The 18,390-nt window shown below is 37.9% G+C and overlaps 1 protein-coding gene across 1 annotated transcript; it reads left to right on the top strand.

The window, feature by feature from the left end:
- The first annotated feature begins 314 nt into the window (after positions 1 to 314).
- Positions 315 to 16,981, top strand: LOC131236078 (anthocyanidin reductase-like). The gene is made up of 4 exons (XM_058233168.1): positions 315 to 481; positions 11,100 to 11,266; positions 13,562 to 13,783; positions 16,889 to 16,981. Exons 1-4 carry the CDS (start codon positions 355 to 357, stop codon positions 16,979 to 16,981), a joined length of 609 nt encoding a protein of 202 aa, XP_058089151.1. The 5' UTR covers positions 315 to 354.
- The last annotated feature ends 1,409 nt before the right edge of the window (positions 16,982 to 18,390 follow it).

The following is an 18,390-nucleotide window of genomic DNA, read 5'->3' as shown; positions in this document are numbered from 1 at the left end:
CTCTATGAATGAAAATCATACTCTAAATGAAAATCATATTCCAATTTCAATCATTTTGAAAGATACATGAGGTTGAATTTGTAATTGGGGTGACTGGCATGTTTACTTTCCCAGTCGGGTGAAATAAATAAAAAAATTCATTGCATTATTACAATATTGGGAAGCAAGATTTAATTGGATAGGCTATCAATTTCGTCTGAATTTTTGAGGGCCGTGTTTGGATCACACCCTATCCCCTATCATAACATTTGGCAGTGAATATCTGGTTGGAATGATTTAATTCGCCAGCATGAGGAAAATCATACAAGTCTGTGTTTGGTGACGGCTCTCATCTTCGTTGGAGGGAGGACCGAAATGGCAACGGCTAAGATGGAAAGGAAGAGGGCATGCGTAACTGGAGCCACAGGATATGTGGGGTCCATGCTCGTTAAAAGCTTGTTAGAGAAAGGGTACGCCGACAACGCCACCGGCAGAGACCCAGGTTCGTCCACCTTCGCATTCTTTCCTTCTCTTTGCGTTATAGTTCTGAAACTCGGTGAGTCAACTCGAAACTCGGACTAGTCAACTCCGCTCAGTGTAATTTCGAGCTGTCTTTTGCAAACTCGCTGATGAGCATTCACCCAGAAACTCAGTTGACTCAATAACCTTGGTTGGTCAACTCGAAACTTGGATGAGTCAAATTGAGTTGGCAAGGTCTCTAGCCAACTCAACTCGACTCGGTGAGATTTCGAGGTGAGTCTTTTGGAAACTTGCACATGAGCTTGACAAATCTCACGGAGTCTTTTCGGAACTCGCACATGAGCTTGACTATACTGAGACTCGACAAGACTCATCTAGTTGGCCTGAAAACCTGGTCAACTCACTACAGGACTTGGGGCAGAACTGTAATGAACCCACATCAAATACCACAATTATATATTATTTATTTTACCATTTTTTTTATAATTTTAAAATTTTCTCAACAAACTGTATAAATTTAAATCTAATTATTAAAATATTGAATTGAGTTGATAGTCTTTGAGTTTACCCAATTGAGCCAGACAACAAGTCGAGTTGAATTTTGAGTTTTCGCACCATGGATCACCCACTCAACAGAGCATGGACAACTGTAGTATTAGTGATATTATGATTAATGAAACCCACATCGTGTTTGGGCGAACGATATGCATCATGGGTGTGATCTCAACAAATGTAAGTTCGATTTCCCTCCTCAAAATTACCCGATGCATATAGTTTGCAGGTGATTATGTATATCATGAAAAATAATGTCACCTCAAATCATTAAAAAAATTATAATTAAAGAATTGATAAAACCGATCCAAATAGCTTGAATATCTCAAGAGGGATAATTCAATACCCATGTGTCAAGGTCACGTGGAAAATTATACTCTATGAATGAAAATCATACTCTAAATGAAAATCTTATTCCAATTTCAATCATTTTGAAAGATATATGAGGTTGAATTTGTAATTGGGGTGACTGGTATGTTTGCTTTCCCACTCGGGTAAAAAAAATAAAAAATTCATTGCATTATTACAACATTGGGAAGCCAGATTTAACTGACTAGGCTATCAATGTCGTCTGATTTTTCGAGGGCCATGTTTGGATCACACCCTATTCCCTATCATAACATTTGGTAATGAATAACTAGTTGAAATGATTTAATTCGCCAGCATGAGGAAAATCACACGGACGCCGATTAGATACTGACATGGTCAGTAGTTAAATTGCTACTGAAGTGATGTCACCAAGCTCTGAGGACCCCACCATGATGCGTGTGTTGTATCCATACCGTCCAACCATTTGTAGAGATCATTTTATGGCATGAAAAAATAAGAATGAGATCGATCTAAAGTTAAACTGGACCCACCACAGAAAACTGTGGGAGCAATCACACCCACCGTTGAAACATTTATAAGGTCCACTATGATGTATTTTCGAGATCCAACCTACTCATAAGTTAACATAGAGATAGATAAAGTAAAAAAAAATATATCAGCTTGATTGGAAACTTCTGTGGCCCTAAGAAGTTTTGAACGGTGGATGTCACTGTCCCCACTGTTTTCTATGGTGGGGTCCACTTGAACTTTAGATCTATTTAATTCTTTTTCTCATGCCATAAAATGATCTCTCCAAATTAATGGACGGTATGGATACAACACATGTATCATGGTGGGGTCCACATAGCTTGGTGACATCACTTCAGTAGGGTTTTGGCTACTAACCTTGTCAGTATCTAATCCGCGTCCAAATCATACACCAATTTGGGAAGCAGATTGCCAGGTTTACCACACACCACCCTCCTTGGTGGTGTGTTGATGTCACTAAGGTCTATTGGCCCCACCATGAGGTATGTGTTATATCCAAATCATCCATCCATTTGATGAGAACCTTATAAGGCTTGAGCCATACAAAGAGAGATCTAAAGCTCAAGTGAGCCACACCGCAGAAATCAGGGAGGATTGAATGTCTACCATCAAAACCTTCCTAAGATTACAGAAGTTTTGGATTATCTTATATTTGTTTCTTTTCTTCATCCAGATCTGTGTGACCTTATGAACAGTTTGGATGGAAAATAAACATAATGGTGGGCCCTACAAATATTTTAACGGCGAAAGTCACTATCCCCACTATTATTTCTGGTGTGGTCCACTTAAGCTTTGAATATAACTTAATTATTTTAACTCATACTCTAAAATGATCTCACCAAATAGATATACAGAGTGGATATAGTAAATACATCACTATGGGGCTCATGGAACTTTGATCTTCTCTCTACCCTCCATACATTTATGTACTCCTGCTCTTGAGGACCTGAAACACTCCTCTTCACGGCCCCATATATGCTATGGAGGTCAATGGAGTACGGTTCTCCGCATAATGCGCTTCCACCCATTTCAGTCACTATAACCACTTGAAAAGAAGAATAGTAAAGCTGACCCTAAATAGTAATTTTGATGAAATGACTCAACTAAATGTGGCTGTTGGCAAGTAAGGCATGTATATGACACAAATACCCTTTTTTTTCTAGATTTTTATGTTACTTACAAGGTGTTTGATGAAATATCAGTAAAACCACTGCGGCTATTTTACATCCAGTGAGATTTTGAAAGTGCAGTCCATGTGTTTGTGAAAATGCTGCACAGGCGAAATTGGCTCGATCCTGGCTTGAACTCAACTCGAATTGGCCTGAGCTGCTGACCAAATTGAGCCGAGCTGGTCAGTTAGGCTCGGGACTGAGCCGAGTTGAGTTTGAGTTGGGGTCAACAAGTGGTAGAGCCGAGTCGAGCTGTGCCCAGCTTGACTCGGTTCGACTTGTGTACACCTCTAGGGAAAAGAGGAGCTCTGATGCAGGACAATTAACCATTTACTCTAAAAACTTAAACTGTTAGAGCATGGTGAATCAATCCTTTTATCTCATAGCTCAGGCCCCACATCTCATGAGTTATGACCTCAGCCGAACTCCCCTCGTCGGCCCCAAATCACATGGGAACCGCCTCAAACGAGACACCCACCTCAAACGGGTGGGGCCCGCCTCACACGGGCTGCCTACCCCAAGAATGCCCCTGCATCCTATAGACAACCCCGCTCGAGCCTAGTGTGAAAATGGCCCCGCATTAAGCCTTCATCAAAATAGTGGATGGATAATATCAAGTTGCTTTGCCATTTTAGTCCACATTGATTGGATGGTCTTTGATGTTACAATATGCAGTAGAGCCCACCGATGGGCCCCACTAGATGTGTTGGTTCTTATCCAAAAAGTCAAGATATTACAAAAAGAAATAATAAGAATATTATCTGGAGAGCCAAGGCAAAATTATAATTGCCGTCTTAAAGACAAATTCTCTTACAAAGAAAATCCTCGATGAATTGGGTCTCAACAACTCTTCCCCTAGGATACAACATTTTTCCTCTATGATGAACGACTCTGATCAGGTGCACACACAATCTCAGCCAACAAACCCAAGCTTGATCTTTATGATTTGAATGCAGATATAAAAACTTAGAGAAAAATATGAGAGAGAGAGAGAGAGAGAGAGAGAGAGAGAGAGAGACAAAGAAGAGATCGAGTCTATTTGAAAAATGAGAGATGACGTATGCCAGCTCATTAATATGAAAAATGAGAAACAAAGGGCTTTGTAAAGAGAATTATTTGATGGTGCATGAAAACTACCTGCTCATTAATTATTTGACAGTGCATGAAAACTATGTACCCATATGCAGAGAAGCCTCACCCCAACTTGACTTAAGAGGTTTCTCCATTGGTTTTCCATATAAACAATAAGCCAAAGAGTCCAGTATAAAAGGCTTTAGTTTCCCATGTCCTTTCCAATGTGGGACTAAACCAACAATAAAGCCATAAGATAAGGAAAATTTTGTTTTGTTTTGCTTTCTTTTCTTCTTTTTTTTTTCCTAATTTTTTCAACAGTTCCCATTTCACAATCATGGCGTAGTAAAGCCATGAGAACTGGGATGTGGTAGAGGCATCTCTCCCCAGGTACGCAAAGAGAGTGATGTATATGTAGGGGTCATCCATATAGTGGGCCCTATCATGGATGGGCCATGTTTAGAGACACCACCTATCCAATTATCATAACCGTTGGTTTTCTTTACTTTTATGTACTGAATGTGGACCTTCGGCGCCATTTTATTTTTTTTACAAACCCACTTTGGAGGCTGATCAATTTAGGATGGTCCAATCCATTGTTAGGATATGGAGTTTGAAAAACTATTTAAATAAAATAAATTTAAATCGAGAAAAAGAGAAAACTTATCGGTTTATAGAAGTCGAGGCGTGACATGAGTCACTCGGTTTGAAATCGAATTAGCTCCCCTTGGACTGCGTCCCAAGTGCAACAGGTTTCCAGAGCAATCGACCTCCAGGATACAACGACTATGACCGAGTCCCAGCAGTGCACTCACTATACACAGGCTCGAACCACTTTGTAGTCTTAACCCGAACTAGAAAACACTTCAACCGTACTTTTTATATAAAACAAACTTTTTCTTACTTTTAAAAAAAAAAAAAAAAAAAACAGATGAGAGAAAATCTATTTATAGACTTTGTAAAGATACCCTTTCACAAAGGGTTGTGACTATTTGGTTTAAACCCAAGTGGTGTGACCCTTAGGCTTCAAAAGACATAACTTTTCAAAACAAAAATTGAAAGGATATAATCTTTCAGTGAAAAGACACATCCATAGGGCACATGCACACTTATGGCCACAACCATGGTCCGTCCTAACAGATATTTTGAAACACTAAATTATTTTTAAATAATTTAAAATACAACAATCTCCCACATGTTTCAAAATTTTTGACATTTCGAGTGAAGATGGAAGAGTTGTGCAATGGTGCCTGTGTCACCATAGACTTGAACCGACATTAGAGTAAATATGATAGGTCTAAAGGAATCAGGTGACACCATATTCTTGAACCTGATTCCTTTTGATATAGATCGCAAGTACATGTCATTCACACAACTTTTCCGCTACAAGTGATTTTGCGGTTTGGTGCGTTTAGGTCATACATCATTACCTAGATTTCATGAGTGCTCTAGAGAATTCGCTTAGATTCTCATAGGAAGTGGTTTCCACCTCCACACTCATATAGGTGAATTCCATCAAGTGTACACAGCAATTGGGTACACCACCAAATATATGGCTATGGATTCATTAAGAGTTCAAAAACTCATCCTTCTTTATTGTTGCTCGCACTGTACACCATAAAAGGGACTCATTTACATCAGTGCAATCGTCTACCTCGTGTCTTTTTGTTTATCTGTTGAAATTATCTAATAGGATCTCTACTCGTATAGGTTGGGTTGCCAACACTAGTAGCTTATATGTTAGGTTCAGCCCCATTCCCTTCAATGTATTATTGACTAATCTTTTAGATAGTCACTTGGTTAGAAGATTTATGACTCGTAGGCCTTTTACCTCCACCCGTCTTTGCTCCGTCAGGCTTTCTTCTCATATGAATTTGTCTTAGTCCCATTGTGGCTAATCATCCTTTCAGATTAGCTAGGGATCTTCATATTGACAAGTTATTGCCTCACCAACTAGCTACTCATAAATGAGCCTCTGCCTAGGCTGATTCCTCCTTTTGCTTTACAATCAAGTCTTTGGCAGTCAATTGCAGCCTCTTTGATTATTCATATCTCAAGCCAAAGTATACTGAACTCATTTCTAACCTACAGAGTTAACAATTATGACTCCATCAAGTAACAGATATTGAGCATCACTTTTATTATGATAGTTGTCATATCACTGGATCTGAATACAACTAACTTTCTTAGCCTTGAATGTACTCTTACAATTCAAGCAACTTCACTAGGCCATCATTCAACTAACTGGTGGTTAAGTTAATCGACCTTATTGTATTTGTAATACAAAGAGGCTGGAGTAATCTATCATGCATAGATATATAACAACTAAAATAGAGTATAACTTTCATGTAATCATATCGCAACATTGTCATGTTATCATATGTTCCCTAACACATGAAAAGTTGGCCAATTTATCAATTAATGATTAGAATTCAATACAATCAATGAATATTTGGCAACTAAATATGGAAGAGAAATGTCAAAATTCATTATCAAGTATCTTGATCGATGGATTGAACAATGAGCTCCATCTGTGCATAAGTTTGGCCAGTAAATATATTTGTTAATGATAAAACAACACAGTTCATTACATAAACTTATAGTCTCATATGAATACCAATCTCAAATGTCCAAATCTAGCTTCCAATGAGAATAGAATATAGCCTAAAAATCTTATTGATCTAACAATCATCTTATGAATTCAGACCGCCACCAATATTCTTTCTACCATTCATTTGATGGCTACCAATTTGATCATTAAAACATGCAATATGTTTAATTACAGACACCTTGTCTCAAAGATGTACACATCAACATAAAATATGTGCATATTGATCTATAATATTCAATATATAGTTTCTTTAGTGCAAATCTTTAATTTTAATGCAACCCATTTATCAAATAAATATTAATTAAACTTGGATTCTATGCATTAAGTGGTTTATGTATCCGAGTGCACCCCCACAATTTCAGATTTAGCCTTGATAGATATATCTATGGCCCATCTGATAAATCTATTAAGAAAAATCTTTCATAGGAACCATCATATGAATTGACTAACACGTGTCTTAGATTGGCACATGATCAGATGGAATTAACATTTCCTCTACCTTTCTAAGTAAGTAATATTGTCTAAAAAGTATGGTAAATGATGCCAAAAGTAAATATAACTTGTCTCATAAATAAAGCTTGTACACTCGTCACCCTATCAACAACTTTATGTATAAGAGCACTAATATGAACCGTTTATAGAAAAGTAGCGATAAGTGTGTTAAACAGTTAAGTTATATGTGCCGATGGTCCGTCTGTTATTGGACCCAATATTCTATATTACTTTCTACATAATAAAATGTAAGTCAGAATTAACATTGAATTAATGCACATTTACTACTAGTCCATTTGAGAAACTCAAGTTACCATTTGTTTTATGGTAAGTAAAACTCCAGAGAGACGAGCATTCATATAATGTGAGTTATCAAGTACTTAATATTCATAAAAGTAATATATATGCAAGATTTAAACCTTTCATTTATTGGGCCTGCAAAAGGTAATATTTTAAAATACACTAGCCTAATCATCCTACATAGGCCAATATAATATTTGTATGGATCTATAACTTTGAAACATTGTAGTGCATATAAGTACATAACCTCCACGCGCAATTTCAAATATTTATAAGTGGGATGTTTTCCACATATGTATAATTTCTAAGTGTTTACGTATCAAGTGTCATACATTGTCTAATGTATCTTATTATAATAGGAAGACTATATTTTGTACATATGGCACATAGATACAAGATTCAAACATATCAATCATCAATCCACATAAAATGGATCAAAGGCCACAAAATACATGCAATGATACAAAATGAATAATGTGCATTGTCTATAGATACACAGTGATAAGTGAGCCCATAATTTGATAGACTTGGTCATTGATCTGATTAAGTTCAATATAACATACTCATTTATTCCTTGTGTGCACTCATTATTATAAAAGTTATTCATACCAATGGTTGGTTTACATTATAACTTAATTTTTAGGTCATTATAAATACAAAGAATAACCCACTAATGAACTAGTTACAAACATGTAAGCAGTGACGCCTTAGTATAAAACCGTGCATTCTAATACATTTTTAAAGATCAACATCAATATAGATATTCATTCTATGTGCATCAATAACACATAAATTAACTCATTAACATGCACTTGATCAAAATGATATGTTATATTTGTTCTAACACCAGTGATATAGTAAGCCCCATTTTTTCACAATTCAAACCACGCACTCTTGTGCCACCCACCATCAGTCGCCATCAAATATCTTCCCAAAATCTCCTATCATAAAGTAGACAGTAAACAATCCACTTACAGTTCATAAGTTGGACATGTAAGATTGTCCAATCGAAGAATATTTTGGTGACACATTATACATGGTCTGACACATTAACTGAATAGTCTTGATCACCAAAATTGGGCATGGATTCGATTATCCAAAGACATATAACATATAAAATTATAGATTGCATATGTATGAACCATTGTGCTCTGTTAAAGTAGTAAAAAGTTGCCTAGTAGAGCAAACTTACAAGAGAATAAACCCACAAGCAATTAGGATAGATAATTCTAATTGTCCACTTCAATCCCACTGAACAAATGGTTAGATTATCAATTCATTATTACTTTTTTTTCATTTACACCCATTTAGATTTGAGCCATTTCCACCTTATTATTTATTTATTTATTTATTTATTTAATAGATTGTCCAAGAAATCTTGTTATTGGGACATTCAACTCCTTCCATATTTGACAATTTTCTTCCCATGTGAGGTCCATCAGATCAGTGGACTAGATCAAGGGTCATCGGAATGTTGTTTGCTCTCATGCAACATGTCAATTTCAGATAGAATGGTTATAACCACCAGATATTTCTTATTAGAACCCTTCTTAAGGGTTATACCAACTTGAAAATGATGGGAATGTACATAATTAGCAACTACATTTCCCAATATCAAGAATTCTTTTTCTAGCAAGTACATGACGAATTTAGATCCTTCATCCGGTTGATTGTATAATGAATATTACCCATCCGCATGTAAGCAACTAGCAAACTTATGGGATAGTGACCACACCATCAACCTATCAGGCCCATTTTAGAAAATACTTTGGAAGATTGCATTTTTAAGTTTCTTTCACATTTTTTTCTAGAGTTTTCTTTTTAACCATGCATAGTGGTCAACAGAAAAGAATTCTTAATATGATGGGAATCCCAACATAAAATCTCATTTTGAAATGCATTTTGGTTGATCTTTATTGTACATAGATGTTGAGATTAGTATATATCCTACTCAGTATGGTTCAACAGTTTGATTTATTTTCATGTGAAGGTTACGTTGACTCAAGCTATGAGAAAATAAATCATAAATTTTGAGATCTAAAAAGAAATGCTCCTTAATGTCATATCATGATTTTGAGAAAATCTACTAAATATAGGCTTTCTTATGAGCGAACATGGCCTGACATTATCCAAGAGGTAGGCACTATAGATTTCTTGGATTTTACATGTGTGTGATATAATAACATGTCTTTGGGACAAAAAAATTATATGTAGGTTATAGCTCTAGTACCCAAGATAGCCTTAGCCCAACCTATCTGACAACTTGAGGATCATACTTCGTGTTAACGAGGGTTACAACGAACCCTGCTAATTGTTCAAGAATCCAGGCCTCTCATATGTTTGATCATAGTTCAACCATTCTCATTTATAGATATCAAGATATAAAGTACTACAACCATTCTCAGTTGGTGCATACGTTTACTTTTGTACATGTGGTCCAAAGAATTTACATAACAAGTATCTATAAGATCCTGACCATTATGTTGGATATGACAACTCTAGATTATATAAGTCATGGCCCACAAATCAAGTTGGTGTGGTTTCATTTTGGGCTATTCCAACCAAATACATGCACCCGTAATTCTTAAATAGTTTTTCAAACAAATTCGATTTCAAGATTGTTGGGATATAGAGTTTGAAAAACTATTTAAATAAAATAAATTTAAATCGAGAAAAAGAGAAAACTTATCGGTTTATAGAAGTTGAGGCGTGACATGAGTCACTCGGCTTGAAATCGAATTTTCTCCCCTTTGATAGCATCCCAAGTGCAACAGGTTTCCAGAGCAATCGACCTCCAGGATACAACGACTATGACCCGGTCCCAACGGTGCACTCACTGTACATGGGCTTGAATCACTTTGTAGTCTTAACCGAACTAGAAAACACTTAAACCGTACTTTTAATATAAAACAAACCTTTTTCTTATTATTTTTTTTAAACAGATGAGAAAAAGTCTATTTATAGACTTTTTGAAAACACCCTTTCACAAAGGGCTGTGACTATTGGGTTTAAACTCAAGTGGTGCGACCCATAGGCTTCAAAAGACACAACTTTTTAAAACAAAAATTGAAAGGATACCTTTCAGTGAAAAGACACATCTGTAGGGCACATGCGCACCTATGGCCAATGCCATAGTCCGTCCCAACAGATATTTTTGAAACACTAAATTATTTTTAAATAATTTAAAATACAACATCCATGTGTTGAAGCATTTGCCACTTAAAGTAGGAAAATTAGATGGATGGTACTATAGTACATTTGTTTCATAGGTCAATCTTCATACATATCCAAAATAATCGGCATCACATCCCCAATATTCAGGTAAAATGCATGATCAGGAAAGGCTTCACCAACAACATGCAATTTAGGTAGCATGTGTATCACTTGATGAGTAGACTAACATGGCTTTTGGGACGGTGGCATCTTCACATGGATACCTCACTAGAACGGGCAGGAATCTCATTGCACATGTCAACATGGACATTTTGGCTAATCTCATTTCGAATGCTTGTGGGGATTCTCACCTACTCTCTATAGACATTTTCCAATTACACCAATAACCGAATGCATTTTATTCTTTGGTGCAGCAAATAGCAAAAAGGTGTCCCACCTCTTAGATCTTCAAGTCTTGGGTGATCTAAAACTTTTCAAGGCAGATCTCATGGAGGAAGGCAGCTTTGATGATGCCATCAACGGTTGTGATTTCGTCTTCCATGTGGCAACCCCAATGATCTTGGACTCTAAAGACCCAGAGGTAATTAATCATTAGTGATGAAAATTAATTTCTTAAATAAATATTACTTTTAGAAAAGTAGTAAATGAACATATTATATATGGTTACTTAAAAGAAATCATATGCCTGAATATTAGGATTCATGATGAAAGTTATAACATAAGGTTGTAAATTAGTGATGAAAATTAATTTCGTAAATAAATATATTGCCACCATTATCATTAGGTAACAACCATTATGGTCATTATGTAACCATTTTAGAATACCTTGCCTTCACCCTTTCCATTTCAAGAGTTTTCGAATGAATTGGTGTACATCAACTAATGATGGACCATGTAGAGGAGTAAATGTTAGTGTTGAAATTGAATTTCATGAGTTCATTATTTTGTTCAAGGAACCATGCCTTTAAAGTGGGCCCATAATGATTCAAATTATTGATAATATGGTAACGACTATAGATGGAGGAGTAACCCACTACTCTCCTAGATTGGAATATCCCCAACATCCAATGTTCGATGATTTTTTTCTAGGTCATTGATGTATTTAAATTTTGGCCATTTATTTTTTACCATTATGTAATCCAATGTTCATGCATTAAAACAAGATAAGAAAGATTCATACCTGATTCTACCATGGTCGGAACTCCTCAGAGAATAGGAGAACAGCGTTGGATCTTCTACCTCTTCCCCTACCAAAAGAAGGTGAACCATAAATTGGTCATAACTTTTGATCTAGGTATCATTATGGGGTGCATAACTTATCAATCTTTACTAAAACGGGCCATCCAAGGTGAACTGATCTACAAAAGTGGGTCATGTCTGTCTATTTCATCAAAAAACACACACTTTCAGCTCAAAAACAAAATTATATATATATATATATATATATATATATATATATATATATATATATATATATATATAGTTATTTCAATTTTTTAATATATTTTCTTATTTTTAGAGTTTTAGAATTTTATTATTTTTGATAATTACAAATTTTAGGAAGTTTGAGTTCGAGTTTGATTCTGAAACTTCTTCCAAGGTTTGGTATCACTATTTAAAGGGTTGTAAATTCGTATTTATTATCTATTAATGAAAATTTTAATTTATTAAAATTTATTTTTATTCTTTCCTATTTTCTTCTCGTGGATTCGAGGTATGTCTGTAAGGAGTCCAAAGAAGCTCGTGGATTCAAAATAGTTATAAGGAAGACGGTGATCGACCTCATCACGTTCATCCCTGCGTCACCTAGCCAGTTCCAATATAGATTGCTACTATCTGGCAGCTTCTACTATAGTACCATAAAAGTAGATTAAAATCCACGACATTAAGTTGGATCATGATCGTTTAAGTTTCGATTTAGGCGATCACACTTATTCATTCACTTTATTTGGAACACTTGCCTCAATCATCAATTCTAATACAAATTGAGTATTTATCTTTTTGTTTATTTCTTTGGTTATTTGAAACGTTGTTGATTATAATGAGTCATACATTCAAGTATGGATAAAATCGGCAATGTTAGCCTTTCTTTTATTTATCAAAGTATCATTATTCATTTAAAAATTATTAAGCTAAAGTACTATCAAGAGAACAAGTCTTTAAGTTTGTAGACACAAGTCTATTGTCGCAAGGCCAAAAATAATAATAATAATAGTAATAAATTCGAAATGGCTAACCCCTACCTTTTTACAAATCGCCTAAACGATGAGCCCAACTATTGATTGAGAGGATAATTGGATCATGCGTCTAGTTTCTAATTAATCTGACTCTAGGAGAAGGGGGATACAAATAGTTCAATCAAACCTTGAGTAGGACTCGAAATAACAACAAGACTCTGACATGCCCTTGAGTTGAGTAGACTCTACCATGCCCTGACATAATACCTTTACACAAAATTTAAATATAGGCCCTCATTAACACATGTGCCTTATTTGATTGAATTAATGGCAACAGGTCCAATGAAATGTCTGACAGGCAAGACACAATCTGTCCCTCATGTCGGCCCACGTATGGATACCTGGTACCAAAAAATCATGCTGGTTCATGCATCAGATGGGCCACAATTTTAGAAACAACTGGACAACCCATTGAGACTCAGTAGTGATTTTTTATCCTTCATTTATTTCATAAACCTTAGCCCACCCAATCACTAGACTGGCCTAACTTTTAGAAAGGAGTGTCATTAGTGGAGATTTTTTATCCTTCATTTGTTTCTTTTTTTAAAAAAAAAATATCATGAAAACACTTATTTTGTCATTATGGTACTGTTTCATTTCCTTCCACATTATTATTTACTCATTATTTATGACTGTAGAATGATATGATCAAGCCAGCTATCAATGGGACATTGGACGTTTTGAAATCATGTGTGAAAACGAAGACCGTAAAGCGTGTGGTCTACACATCATCTGTGGCTGCTGTGGCGCGGAAGAAGCTCACTAGGATAGGCCATGTTCTCACTGAGGAGAGCTGGTCTGATGTTGAATATTTGACTTCTAAGAAGCAGCTGTCTTGGGAAAGCTGGTTTTTGTTTTGGGTTGGCTCGACTCGACTCAGCTTGACTCAGTGCATATCACAATCATAAATGATCTGGGCCACAAGCCCAAGTTTAAGCCTAATAGTAAAAATTTGAAGGCTTACACTTCGATTAAAAGCACACCAAACCAGGCCTGGCTGACTGAGTTGACATGGGTTGAGTGTTTTGTGGTCAACCTGGCCCGGCTTAGGTCCCATCCAATAGCTAGGTAGCTTATGGAAAAGATCGTTTAAAGACATAAAATTGTGAAAGAAAAGAAAAAGGCAACGACTAATTCTGAATTTCAGAAAGGATCATGTGACTGTCAGATGGATTGTAAAATGACCAAAATACCCTTGGCCTTTATATATATATATATATATGGTTGATCCAATCACCACATGGGCCAAATGTGAAAATGGAGATTTTGAGAGGGATATGTTATTTTCCATGATTTGTCTCACTTGATGATCAGCTCGGCTTGACTCGGCTAGCTTGAGTCATCTGCTCGTGCTCAGCTTGGCTTGGCCTTCGAGCTTGAAACAATAGCTCAGCTAGTAGCTCGGTCGAGTTCGAACCGAGTTTGAGCTGAGTTTTCGAGTCGAGTTCGAGTTCGAGTCTTTGAGCCCCAAGTGGGCCCCATAATGATCTTCTGCAACACCACTTAATTCCCCCGTAAATCCATTACATACATCCATCATTCATAAATCCAACCATCCCAAAGTTTAGTGATCCATAACCCATTCATATATCAAATAAGCAATTTAATTATTTTTAAATCAATAATATATATATATATAAGCAGTGGGCCACAACCCACAGCCACCGGGCCAGTGATATTCGACTGTACCAGAGCCACCTGGCCAGTGGTCGCTGGTTGAATGGGTTCCGCTACTCGGACGAATACTACTCGCTAGAAAAATGGAGAGAGAGGGGAGGAGAGGACTCACTTTCATATGTCAATCGTCTGGACAAATGCTAAAAGGAGAGTATTCGCCGGGCGGTGGAGAATGATGATGGATTTGGGCGAACGGACGATACTATTTGGGCGAACGGATGGCCGAGAGGCGGTAAACGGGTTAGGGTTGCTAGACGATTTGGGCAAAAGGGGGAGAGTCGGACGATTTAGGTGCTGGCCACTGGGTTAGGGTTGGGGCAAACGGGTTAGGGTTAGGCGAAGTAAGGGTTTTTTTTTTAAAATTTTCTATTAAAGCTATATATATGACTCGAAACTCGATCCGAGCGGAGTCAAGTCAAGTCGAGCTCAATACCGAGTCGAGCTAGGTCCATCTCGGACTTGACTCGAAATTTTTCGAGCTCATAAAAAATGGCCCGACTCGGTTTGAACACAGTTTCGATCGGAGTCAAGTCGAGCTTTTCCGAGTCTATCCGAGCGACCTAACGAGCTAACTCCACTCATGTACAGCTCTACTGATATCCTTTCGAAAATTATAAAATGGTCTAGGTCTTTAACCTAAATTCAGGTTTTCAAGGATCATATGCTTTTGAACACCGGCCACACGTGCCAGCATGGCACATAGTTGCGAGATCCAATCCATCCATCAGGTTGATCCAACCTTCTACATGTTTCCCAAAAATAAATCTGGTTTACTCAGCATGTGGGCCCAATATGGGAAACAGGTGAATGGGTTGGAAAACTTCAGCCATTCTTTTTCAGAGGCGTGTGTATGTTTTACAAATTGTGGCCTACCTGACCAGTGGATCAATCTGATTCTTGGGCTAGCGCATTAATTTATTGGTTCCTTTCTGATGAATGGATTAGATCACCTCAGGCCTATCATGCCATGGCGGCATAGGTGATGTATAGACGAGTTGCACACATGAGTGCTTAACAAAGTTTTTTTTTTCCCCTCAGTAAATTAAAAATCCTGTTTTGAAAAGAGAAGAACTTTGATACTCTGTCAGCGTCATGGATGATATGTAGGCACGTAAAAAACTACTCATGGTGGCATACAAGTAATTCAAATTAAACTATCCAAATTATAGGTCTCCGTTTAGATGTATAATGGACCAAAAGATAAGCTTATCTAATTATCTGACTGTTAGATGGACATTTATCTTACGGTTAAGAATGAAAAATATCAATGGTCCTAGATCAACAAAACAAGTGTCCATGAATTAGAGGTCACGATTGTTCAACCAATTTGAATTTAGGATCAACAATAGTTGGTTCCACAATTTAATTTGATTTAGTTTATGCTAATTGTTATGGGTAAAAATGGACTGGCTAAAGAGAAGAGGTCAGCTCGGACATTTCTATGGGACACAAGGTCAGCCAGCGCCGGTCATGACCAATGAGCTCCTCAATGGCTACGGAATATCTCCTTCCCCAAAGAGATGTCAGTCACCTACTACGTATGAAGGCAGGTAGGCAAGTCGGCAGATCAACCATCTACCCAATGATAAGGAGAGGCCCAAAGCTCATCCGAGTATCCAGGTCAGCCAAGACCACATCGAACTCTTGAGCTCGACCCTTACAACATATTTCATCCAAACTCTACTGAGGAAATGAGCTCAGCCTCACTGCCCTAGCACGAGGGCAAGTCAGTAGGTCAACAATTTACACAGCACAGAGAGAAGAGTCAAGGCTTACCAGAGAATCTAAGTCAGCATGCTACCCCCTGGTCAGGTCGGCCTCGACCTCTTATTGCACGCCACCCCTGGTTCCTATTAATAAAGTCTTATCCGAAAGACCAGCCCAAGATCTTCGTCGAAGATATCGGGGACAACTACAACTCGCTCGGAATACAAATATCCCCAAATCTTCACCGAGGATCTTGTGAGATCATCCCGACATATTCGGGACTCAACTCCCTCTACAATAAGAAGATCTCCTTTACGCCACCACCTATCTTGAACTATAAATAAGAGTATCTGTAATGGTGAAAGGAACGCAAAATCTCTCACCCAAAACCCATTGATACAATCAGACCCAGATTCCTTGCTTGACTTTGGCATCGGAGGGTCCTATGATCTAGCCATGGTCTCCTTTGTCTTCTTCTTGTGCAAGTACTCGAAGGTCTAAAAAGGGTGGATCAAATTTTTGCATCAACAGTTTGGCGCCATCTGTGGGAAATGACATCAAAATCGTTCCTGCTTTACCAGAAAACTACAATGGCGAAAGGAAAGAAGAAAGCTCTAGCTGCCATTACTGCAGCCATCCCAGCTCTTCCTGAATCATCTGTTGCAGTCATCTAAGCTCTTCCTAAATCATCTAGTGCAGCCATCCCAACTCTTCCTGAATCATCTGTTGTAGTCATCTCAGCTCTTCCTGAATCATCTAGTGCAGTCATCCCAACTCTTCCTAAATTATTATCCGAGCAGGGTGCCCAACCCTACCAGTAGCGGACCGACTCTACTCCTACAGCGCCCGCTCCTCTATCCCGCACCCGAGGCGGTCAATTAATCTCGTTAGAGAACTGAGTCGAAGCCCTAAATAAAAACATATATCAACTCATGTAACTCTTGGAGAGATAATCCACCATCAGTCGCGATGCAGAGGAGGGTGCTACCACTGCACCACCTCAAACACCAGTTAACTCGCAGATAAACAAGTAACCTCTTAAGCTGCCAGCCTAGGCTCTTTCCTATACTTTGGGAGTAGTCATGCTCGCAGACTCCGACTTGCGCCTCACGCTAAAGAGGAAGAGCTATGGAAAAGCCCCCGAAGTAGTGGCCGAGAATAAGGGACCTTGAGAGGCATATCTCAGGAAAATTCGAGTACAGATCAGCAACATCAGACAATCCTACCATGCCCGAGTGCCAACCTCAGTAGAGGCTATATTGGGAGAAACTAAACCACCATTCACCGATGACATTATGGCATCTCCGCTTCCGCCTAGGTTCTGGATGCCATAGATGACCCCCTACTTTGAAACTGCAGATCCAGCCAAGCACCTCGAGTCCTTCAAAGACTAGATGGAACTTCATGATACCTCGGGCCTTGTAATATGCTGAACATTCTCCCTGACCTTATCAAGAGCTGCTCGCCAGTGGTTCAGGTAGCTGAAATCGAGGTCCATCAGTTCCTTCTTGCAACTCAGTAAAACCTTCCTCACACAGTTCATCAGTGAGAGAGACAGAAGAAAGTCATCAGCTCATCTTCTCATGATCAAGCAGAGGTAGGATGAGCTGTTAAGAGACTAACTCATCTGTTTCAATGCTGAAGCTTTCCAAGTCAACAATTACGCTAACCAGATAGTGGCCGCCATGGTAGCTGGACTCAAACAAGGAAAGTTCCTCTTCTTTATTGGTAAGACCCCTCCTCCCCCTGCCCCCCGACTTATATTTTCTTAACTTGAACACTTTCCGAATTCAAACCGGATTGGCATTTTCTGACCCAAACCCAACCCAAAGATCTTGGTAATCTGACCCAAGCAGGCTCAACCAGGTTTGGGCTGACTTGAACCCAAGTTGTAGCCTTACTGGCCTGTTTAGATGGGAGGAATCCTTGGTGCAATGATGATTTTCCAAATCCCAATACAAACATGGATTCCATTTATAGGGGTCTCATTAGGATAGAGAATAAAAATCTTAATACTCTTTTCACAATGGTCACTTGTATTTTATGAAATCCATGGCATGAGAAAGGTAGTTGATTGTTTGAT

Source organism: Magnolia sinica, unplaced genomic scaffold (assembly GCF_029962835.1).
Source record: "Magnolia sinica isolate HGM2019 unplaced genomic scaffold, MsV1 ctg198, whole genome shotgun sequence".
Taxonomy (NCBI): domain Eukaryota; kingdom Viridiplantae; phylum Streptophyta; class Magnoliopsida; order Magnoliales; family Magnoliaceae; genus Magnolia; species Magnolia sinica.
The sequence above is the reverse complement of the archived record's forward strand: the minus strand, read 5'-3'. Positions and strand labels throughout refer to the sequence as shown.

Bases quoted from the DNA above. Each gene is read 5' to 3' on its own strand.
- LOC131236078 (XM_058233168.1), top strand. From the start codon at position 355: ATGGCAACGGCTAAGATGGAAAGGAAGAGGGCATGCGTAACTGGAGCC. The intron at 11,267-13,561 runs GTAATTAATCAT...TTATGACTGTAG, and splicing joins TGGACTCTAAAGACCCAGAG to AATGATATGATCAAGCCAGC. The intron at 13,784-16,888 runs GTTGGCTCGACT...CTGCTTTACCAG, and splicing joins AAAGCTGGTTTTTGTTTTGG to AAAACTACAATGGCGAAAGG.